The sequence below is a fragment of the Carettochelys insculpta genome, chromosome 2, assembly GCF_033958435.1.
Source record: "Carettochelys insculpta isolate YL-2023 chromosome 2, ASM3395843v1, whole genome shotgun sequence".
NCBI lineage: Eukaryota > Metazoa > Chordata > Testudines > Carettochelyidae > Carettochelys > Carettochelys insculpta.
Genome location: NC_134138.1, coordinates 172236168 through 172246279, shown reverse-complemented (window position 1 = coordinate 172246279; position 10112 = coordinate 172236168). Strand labels below are relative to the sequence as shown.

The window sequence follows — 10112 nt, the reverse complement described above, 5'->3', positions numbered from 1 at the left end:
CCTGAATTTAAGAATTCTTTTCCCCCTAGTCATATGCAACAGCACCAGCATCACAGTTCATCTAAACAGGAACTTTTCAGGACTGTCTGCACGTCAGTATCAGGAGAATGAAACCATCACAAAAGAGATGTGGCATGTGTAAGCCTTTAATTCAACTTATCAAAATTAAGCAGAAAGTTGCAGGAGAAATAGGAGAAAAGGGAACTTGGAATTTTAAGGTGACCCGATGCCTTCAGGTTTGGCTGAAAACGACAGCATTTTCTGGAGCTGGATTTCACATTGTCTCTACCAGTGTCTGAAATGTGCTCTGAGTGCACATGCCCTGATTTCTTTAGTGGTTCCTATTTTGCCAGAAGCAACAATTAAGATTGGAAAAAGGTTTCCATGATGATTTCTTTTAGCCGTACGTTTCTCTATAAAAAGTTTTCTTTAGAGGATGAAACATGCTGTGATTTATTCCGGCCCAAAGGCTTTTTCTTGAATCCTTGAATGAAAAATATACACTTTCATCATTAAGTATTTCTAACTGTTCTTTTCTGGTTAAAAGTTTCAGACACTGCAAAAATGGCTAAAGCTTTATATTTGAATATTCCTTTCTAAGTAGTCCTCAATGAGAGGTTTTGTAATCAGTAAAGGTTAACAAAACACAAACAAAAAAGGAAGTTTAAGAAATTGATAGAGTTACTTCTGAACATACTCAAAACACCTTTGGTAAGATTTCCACTCCATTTGCTCCCTGCCAGCCTGATAAGTACAAGAGCTGCTGCAGTGACAACTCGCATGAGGCTCTGGATAGAAGTTTCCATTGCAGCTCAGACAGGAAAACCTTCCCAAACAGCAAAGACTTCCTTAACGGGACACCAACTTGAAATCTAGTCAAGTAGGAGGAAAAAAATGTTTCGGGTAGTATGTCTGGTCTTGTATTTTCCTGCCAAATATTTTAGTTCCATAAACAACATTTGTTTGTTTCTTTATGAACAGACAATTCCCTTTGTTTGTGTGCGGTTTTTCAGTTGTTGAGAAAAATATTTAAATAATAGCTAAATGTCAAATCACGTTGGTAGATTGATACAGGAGCATAACTTCTGTGCCATAAACAGCATCAAATACCTTGCCAGGGCCTAAACTAGAAGTAAATAACAATAGCCAGTTAATAAATAATACTGTTTTTCCTTTTTAGGAATGTACAGTCATGTCAGGGTAAACTAATGCACCTTGCTGAGAAGTCAGACACACAGTAACCTTTTCCAGCCGCATGGAGACAGCTGCAGTGAAGGGCTCTCGCAGTTCTATTAACTGCAATGAACCTTCTGAACCTAGTTGTGATCATTCACATGCTAATCCTGACTATCCCTTTCTTCTTCAGTTTTCTTTTAAAAACAGTACAAAGGCATAAGAAAAATAAAGCAATAAGAAGAAACAAATATGAAAATAAAGAAAGGAAAAAATAAATGCAAACATTGTTATGGCAATGTTCATGTTATACAATTTTTTTAAAATCAAGAATTACAAAAACTGAGGTTGTGATAGCAATTTAAGCACATTGTACACGCTGTATATGTTATAGACCACACTCAGGAACACACATATGTGCACATGGACATACAGATAATATATTAAAATAAGAATAAAAATGAATTGTATATTATATTGTTAAACCTTCAAGTATCAAAGGCAAATAACTGAGGCAGGTAAGCCGTCACTGAAAAAAACTCAATGGACATTTTTATTTGAGTAAAGTGGGCAAGTTTTGGTCCTTATTATTAAATAACCGATGGATGTGCAACTTTTCTATGTTAATCTTGGAACAGAAAACCATTCTTAAAGTTGAGTCAACAAAGAGGCAAACCCTGAAGCCTTAATCTTTATAAAGTCATTCAGAGAAACATCCACTGCAGGCAAAATGTTGTCCTGATTATTATCATTTTTTTACATTTAAGTGACAAGCCTCTGTTCAACTCTAAACCGGTTGAGGGAGTGTTTCATTCTTTTATAGAAAGATTAGCATGTGAACTGCTTGTGGTAGGTGCTTCTCTTTCCTACGCTTGAAAAAATCCATCTGTGACACCCAGACAAGCTGATGCTGGCCACATTTTTGCCTTTGATCAATGTGGTGTAAAGTGTGCAAATCACATCTGTGGGGTGAAAAAGGTGAATTCTTCCCTGCTTGAAACCCAAGCAATTGATGTGCACTTCAAAAGATATTTTTGCTCAGTGCTGGGCAGCCAATATTTGCAGCTTGCTACTGTACATGGAAAAAAAAAAAAAGACCAGAAAAAACAAAGCTGTTACCTAAGTCTAATAACTTGTGCCTACAGTCAGCATCACTTAAAAATTAAAAATTGAAGGGCACTGTGAAGAACTGTTTTCATGATTAAGCAATATTCTGAGCTGAGGAACTGGTTATAAAACCATGTAAAAAGTGAACGAAACCCCACACAGTCTCTGTGGTAGCTTTGGGCCCAATCCTCGACTACTTTACACTCTGTGTAGTCACTTACCTTTGCAAAGTGGAAAGACTACCAAATCTGATCTTCCCATTGCCTTACATTGATGGTAGCATTCTCACTCCCTCTTTGAACAGGTATACATGATGATGCTGTGGCAGCAGGTAGGAGTGGAAGGGAAGGGGTAGTAATTACGTCCTATGGAATTGCCTTGAAAAATCAGTGAGGTAAGTCTGTATACAATTCAGCGAGAGGTAGACAAATAAGATGATGAAAATCTTTCTTGCCTGCCTCCCACCAGTCAAAAAGGTTAAATATGTTTATTTAAAATCAATTCCATGCTAGTAAAGACTATTTCCCAAGTTCCTTTCTTCATCACCTGCCCGGCACTACTCCTCTCCTCAGGCCAAATTCTGGTTAAGTGAATTCTAGAAAAGTCTTGGCCAGCAGATGCATGATGGATAAGTTAATGGTTTGTATTTCGGCCCTTCCAGGAGAGCACCCACTCTGCTGGCTTTCCACAGCAAGACCCATGTAGGGATGCTACAGGGACTAACTTAGAGTGCAGTGTCCCACAGATATTCCTACTTTTAGTGGGAAGATATTGTATATGAGGGGGCTATGCACAGTCAGTATTGGCTGGCATATAGGTACAAATTTTTGGTCCATTTGTTGGGTCCATTGTGGAAGATGTGATGGTGGCAAAATAGTGGAACAAGAATAGTGTATTCTTCTTCCAGCAATGATGGCAGAAGAAGTTGGCCTTGCCATTGGTCTCAATGCAGCTTTAACTTGTTCAGTGACCCCTGAAGGGAACTGTTGATAATCTTTTCTATGACGTTGTGAATTTGACATTTAATACCCCCAGATGGTCTTAGGCCTGATCTACTCTAGGGATCAAAGTCGACTAGCCATTAGTCTAACTAGAATTGACATATCAGGATCAACTTTGTTCCCTGGTGTAGATCAGTGCTTGTCAGGCTTGTGCTGACATTCCTTATTCCACACGGCAGTGTGGAGTATCAGGGTTGACAGCTGAACCCAGAGAAAGCAATTTTGCCACATCTTCACTGATGTGGCAAAATCGAACTCCAGTAGATCATCTGTGGTGCGTCAAAGCCACAGTAAGTATAGACACACTCTTATAATTGCTTTATCCTTTCGGATTTTGATAATCTGAGGTTTTTCCAAGGATAATTTTTCAAAAATTTAGTACATATCATTTAGTGGCTGAGGGAGATAGTATGGCTTGAATTTTAAAGCATATGATATACAGTATATCATTCTTTTGGTATCCAATTCTGAAGCTCTTACATACGGAGAAGTGTTAACTCATGCATGGAGTCTCACTGGAATTCAAGAGGACCAAACACATAAACACCAAGGGGTATAGAATCAGTGAGAGCTAAGGAGTTTCACTCTCATATGAACAGAATATACCTGTAGTCTTGCAATTCCAGTACAGTAGCTGACCTTGTCTTCAGTGTGATTATTCATATAAATAAGAATTCACCCTTTCAATAACAACTGTCAGGATTAGGTTTTATGTTGGTAAATACATTTTTATAGGGATACCTCTAGTTTTCTGCCACAGAATAAACTGGGAAGATTCAATGGACAAGATGACCACTACATAACTAGACCAAGCAGCTCACACAAATGGATTATCTTAACTGATTATCATGAGATATAAAACAGCATGTGGTTTTGTGACTGTACATAATTCCATAATGAGGAGATGATCTTTCTTCATCAGTGTCACATTAATAGCAGGATTAATATAATTTTGGTTCCATTTGTCAGTTCTTAACAGCAATCCCATCAGATCAGTTAGGAACCTTTTACTTGTTTGAAACGGTTTACACAAAGACTCTGAGAACTGCAACACAACATGCTGCTGTATTACCTTTTGATCCTTGTCTAATTCCCACTTTGTTCTATAGCTGTAAAGAGCACGGCAAAGACGCTTGCAAGTCTTGTATAATATTCTTTATTTGTGGCACTAACAGATGATTATTTTACAATATATAACAGTCATATTAAGTGCAGATGACTGAACAGTCCTCTTTTTTTAATATTAGAAACACTACACAACTATGTTTTAAAATTCCAGCCCTGAATTCACCCCCCTCACTCCAGTATTTCCATTCTGGGCTGTGTAGATGATGTAGATGTAGTGCTAGGATGATTATTAAAAAAACTATTTATTAAAATATACAGACTCCCACTTCCTCAGATTCATGAAAATTGAGTAATTGTGAAAAAATGTTGACATTGTCCTTGTTATCATTTCAATTTAATGAAATATTTTCAAAATATGTCAACTGCTGAAGTAGTTAATATTTGTAAAATAAACTATCATAAATAATTGAGAGACAATGTTACAGCCATAATTAATTAGAAACAAAGGGACAGATTATGTGCAATTTACACAAACTCAGGCTCTGGCCTATAGACTTAGCCCTGCTCTTACATATGTGAGCAGGCAAACCTCCACTTCAGAGGACAGTAATGAGTCCTGGATCCTGAAAGACTATGCAGTGTTTTGAAAGTTAAATTAAAGCCTTCACAGTCTTGTAAATAAAGGTCCCTTTTATTTCACACCTCACAACAGTGTTATGAATATTGCTAGAGCTCCGCATATGTCATGTTCACTGTTTAGTGAGAATTCTAGAGATATAAGACTTACCTAATTATACAACATAATAGCATATGGCAATTTAGGCATTTCACAATCCAGCACATTTTTCTTATGATCGTATTGATGGATATTTATTCTACTTGCTTTTATTTTTATTATGGCTCTTGCTATTTTGTCCAAGTCAAACAGTAAGAAACAAGTAAATTGTTTGAAACATTAACCTGTTTTAAGCAACTTAAAACTGAATGAATGTTATTATTCAGACAGATAGCAAAAAAAACTAATTTTTCCCATATTCACAATTAAGCATTAATGCAGGACTATACGATGTTTATATTCTTATTAACCTGCCAAAAACAATAGTTTATTGGCAATCAAATATTCAGAGGCAAAACACAGGTCCTTGGCACAGAAACTGTGCAGCATAAACGTCATATTTTCCCCTTAGAACCTTTTTGCAGGAACATACGACTGCAACTTATTTTGGCCCATAGACAGGAGAATAAACCAAACTTCTTAATGTGCTTTGACACGTCAGTCCTTGAATGGTGATTTTGTGTGTGTGTGTGTGTGTGTGTGTGTGTGTGTGTGTGTGTGTGTGTGTGTGTGTGTGTGTGTGTGTGTGTGTGTGTGTGTGTGTGTGTGTGTGAAGTTAGATTTTCCAGTTGCCTGTTCTTTAGACTTCATTCAAACTAGGAGAGGGACCTATAATAAAAGAAAAGCACATGATCACTCAACGCGTTATTAAACCTCCAGCTTCTGACATTACTAGCCAAACATTCTCTCGTGGGGTAACTTCATTCTTCTCTTCATATTGCTATTCCTTACTAGCAAACAATTTGTGCTCGGTAAACTTAGAGTCTTTTCCCTCTTGCAGCCTGTTGGTGGACAAAGAGATCAAAATTTCTTACTATGAGAACACGCTTCATCAATTTTTTAAAAAACTCTGGAATGATGACAAATGTGGATTGTGAATATTCAATATTTGGGAGCTGAAATACAAGCTGAGGAGGTTATGACTGGTCATATAAATTACTGTGTGTGGCAGGGGGGTTTCTCTGGTTAGAGGAAGGGATAACCCGTAAACCTGGATTCGGATAGTACTTAAGCATATACTTAAATTCAGTGCTTTTTTGGTAACCCAGCTGGCTCTCTACCCCCTGCCTGGGTTCCTGAGCTGGGGCTGGTGGTGGAACTCCATGCCCCAGCTGGCTCCCTGTTGTGGGGCTGCTGGGGACCCTGCCCTCTGGACGGTTCCCTGGGTCTGGATCTGCTGGTGAGGTTCTGCACCAGGGCTGCCTGGGCTCTTCTAGCCTGGCTGGGCTCCCAAGGCTGGCGCTGCTGGGGTAGCTGTGTTAGTCTGTGGCGTCACAAAACACAAGCAGTCCTGTAGCACCTTGAAGACTAATAATTTTACTTATTAGGTGCAGAAGTTGGTCTTACCCATGAATGCTTATTACCTAATAAATAAAACTGTTAGTCTTTAAAATGCTACAGAACTGATTTTATTTTTACAACAGAAAAGTGTGCCGCTGAAATGTTTGTACCTGTGAAGGGGATGTCAGATCACTTTCTGGCTCATTTAACCATGTGTGCTAGAGATCAGTCAAATGGTTTCGAGGTAAACTTCTGCCCTAGCAGCATGCTATTTCAGAAGGCCACTCACCAGATAGGTAACCCACCTCCCTCACCTGAAGCACAGCACACCCCTCGACTGCGAGATATAAAATGCAGGGATGTAACTCCCACTAGAACAGCGGTTCCCAAACTTTTTGGCATCACGCCCATCTTCTGATTTTTGAGAAACCCTCATGCACCGCAACCTCTTTTTTACCATCTTCCAACCTCCCCCTTTAACAAAAAATTCAATTCATAATTTACAACAAAAACTTGATATAAAATGTTATTTAAAATTAAAAATAAGCACAAAAAGTTTTTCTTGACCCCTTGAAGGTGCCTGGTGCAGCTCCAGCTGGCCAATTACCTGAGTCCCATGCCAGCTGCCAGAGTTGACCGCAACAGCCACCTGCCTGCTTGAGACTTGCGCTGCCAGAGCCACCCACCCGAGCCCTGTGCCGCCGGGGCCAGCCAGCCCCGCCCGCCAGCTGTCCAGGCCAGCTGCCTGCCCGCCCACTGGCTGCCTGAGCCCTGTGCTGCTGGGACCAGCTGCCTGCCTATCAGCCACCCACCGAAGCTGTGGGACAGCTGCTCGAGCTGCCCAGCCAAGCTCCACACTGCCAGGGCCAGTCACCCGCCTGCCATGCTGAGCCACTGAAACCCCACGTTGCTGGGACCAGCCACCTGCCTGCCAGCCCAAGCCTCGTACTGCCAGGACCAGCTGCCAGCCTGAGCCACCTGAACCCTGTGATGCCAGGGACAACTGCCCAAGCACCATGAGTCCCACAAATTGGCTGGCTGACCGAGCCCCCCCCATCCCACAAAGCCAGGCACCCCCAGTCCCCCATCTAACCCCATTCTCCTCCTACCCCCCACAACCCATACTCACTCATCTTTGCAGGAGGCAGCTAACTCCACGTGGGTCTTTGCCAGCTGCCTGCTTTTTATAGTGGCTGCACGAGGTCACCCATGTAAAATGGCAAGGGCTGAGAGCGAGAAGCGAAGGCCGGCTCTTTCTTCAGGTGGAGGGAATGATGGAGTGGGCTGGGTAGCTTTGCCCCTCCCCGCCCCCCCTGGAATTTTTGCACACACCCCCAGTTTGGGAAACCATACACTAAAACAATGGAATTTGTATAGCTGTGAGAACAAAATTTGCTCAGCGGTAGTTGCAACTGAGTAACTGACTGGAGAATTGGATCCTTTCTACATTTTCGTATTTAGAGAGAAGACACTGGCTGCAATTGTGCTCACAGCTAGATGTCTATCTGGTCATTCACATATGGAATATCTGATTGCTTGTTTAACAACCCATGTGCAAATTACACAGATGCAGCCACATACACCATTTCAGAAATCTCACCCATGTAGTCTCATACTTTGTCTGAGATAAAAGAAAAAGAATATTGTCAAACTGATATAAAATCCACTTCATGCAATCTTTTGAATATATAGGTTGAACCTCTCTAAACTGGCACCCTCGGGATGTGACTCGTGCCTAATGAGAGAACCTGCCAGACCATAGGAGGTCAATATCATCTCACACATTACCAACACTTCCACTACTTATTGGGCTCTTAGAAGACCTTTGGAGTAAATTACAGCTAAGTAACAGCAGAGAACACTGAGAGCCAGGACTGGTGGCTGTAAACAAACTTCATGGGAACACGGATACCTGGCTACACCCATGATAAGAGGTCACCCAGCTAATTAAAATTATGCTGGATTACAAATGTTGCCAGATGAAAGAATGCTGGACTAAACACTCCATTATACCACTACTGAAACTAAGGGCCAAATGCAGCTCCATTAGTGAAGTTTTGACCATTAATACTACCAGAGAATTTGGACCTAGGCAGGAAATAAATCTTTTTTTTCCCCCTATATCACCTGATTTATCTGCTTGCCTTAGTACTTCTATCTAATACTGTACTGTGACCATAGCTTTCACTGAAAGCTGGGAATTAAATATCTCACAAGCTCTTGTCCAGAATACAGGCAATTGAGAGCCAGGGCAGCCAAAGCAAAGGAAGACCAGATAAGGGCTCCTGTTGATGATTAACTGTTCTTAGGATACAGTAAACCATAAAACCCCTGTACATACTCACATACCCTATCTAACATAATGACCATGCACTACTCATGGTCCCCAGCAACACACCTGCTACTGCATACATGATAGGCCTTATCTGTGGCTTGCTGTCAGACCTTGGAAGTGTAAAGGCCACACCATGTTCCTGCCTAGGTCATTATTTTACTAGTACTGACACTAAAGAACTTCTTTGTATGTTCCTGGTGCCCACCCTTTCCAATGACATGCATATGGCTTTCCTCTCTTGGATGGGACCATGAGATTCAAATACTCTTAAAATGCGTCTCTGTGTTACTTCCTCTTGGCTGCCAGGCACGATATACAGCAGGCCCAACAAACCTGATCTCTGAAAGTGTCACTCTTGAGAATCTGCAGACAATAACAGATTGCAGTGACAGAAATGCCTCTTCAAAACAAAGTATGATGTACTTGCCAAAAGGAACAGGGTGTTCAGCTAAATGCATTAACAACATCTTGCCCGTGATGGGAATTCCCTTCAAGCCCCAAAGTATTCAAGAAAACCTGGTGCTCCTTTTCTCTTTTGGATCAAGTTCCAGCTCACTTACTGCAGTGCTATGACTGTTAGTCTGTATCAGCCAACATCATCATCATCATCATCAATAACCGTGGGCTCAGTGCCTGTTGGTGTCTAATGCCTCTCTCACTATTTTCTTCCAGTATCAGCCAGCAGCAGCTTTTTCCAGTGGGCAGTTCTTTCTGATGACCAGTGTCTTTTGACCTCTAGGTACTTAGCCCTGGCAAAACAGCTGTGTAACCCATATTGGAGCCAAGAAGTTGCCTCTTAATTTTTAAGCCAGCTATTAATTTGGCCATTGTTTGAGTGTTTGTTGTGATATTCCTTATCTAAGCCATTGTGTTTCCTTTCCTGCCCATTTCCCAAGACATCTCCAGCTGGTCTAACACCATGGCAAGTAACCCATCACAAATGAAAATACTAATGCATGCACGTGATTCCTAAAAACAGTAGAGAGATATTACTTTGTACTAAACAATTTACTTCGCATTGGTTCTCCAAATCTTCCAGAGGACAATGGGAAAGAAAGACTAAAAGACCACTTGCTGACAATCTGCAACCAAGAGCTAATAGAAAACATTGATAAAGGAATTTCAAGATCAGTGGTGCCCTCACACCTCCCGTGCATGCCACTGTGGTTCTCTGAGGAATGGTGCAAAATGAAGCAAGCCAGAAATCTGTAGTGCCTGTGATACAAAATCCACTCATAGCTGCTGTCCATGCACAACTCAAGGCTCACCAGCAAGGCTCAGGCTGTAACCATAAAAGAAGGAAAATGTGACT

General features: G+C 41.0%; 1 protein-coding gene across 5 annotated transcripts in view; it reads right to left on the bottom strand.

The window, feature by feature from the left end:
• Positions 1-213: 213 nt before the first annotated feature.
• The window catches only part of COBL (cordon-bleu WH2 repeat protein), a 271385-nt gene continuing 261486 nt past the window's right edge, over positions 214-10112 (bottom strand). For 3 of the 5 annotated variants that reach the window (XM_074988024.1, XM_074988021.1, XM_074988026.1), the window contains one exon: positions 5637-5793. In XM_074988024.1, coding sequence (XP_074844125.1) covers positions 5776-5793 — 18 coding nt within the window. In that variant the 3' untranslated portion in view covers positions 5637-5775. Of the gene's footprint in view, positions 873-5636; positions 5794-10112 lie in introns of those variants that run through there. The other 2 variants (XM_074988022.1, XM_074988023.1) reach the window with 2 other exon arrangements.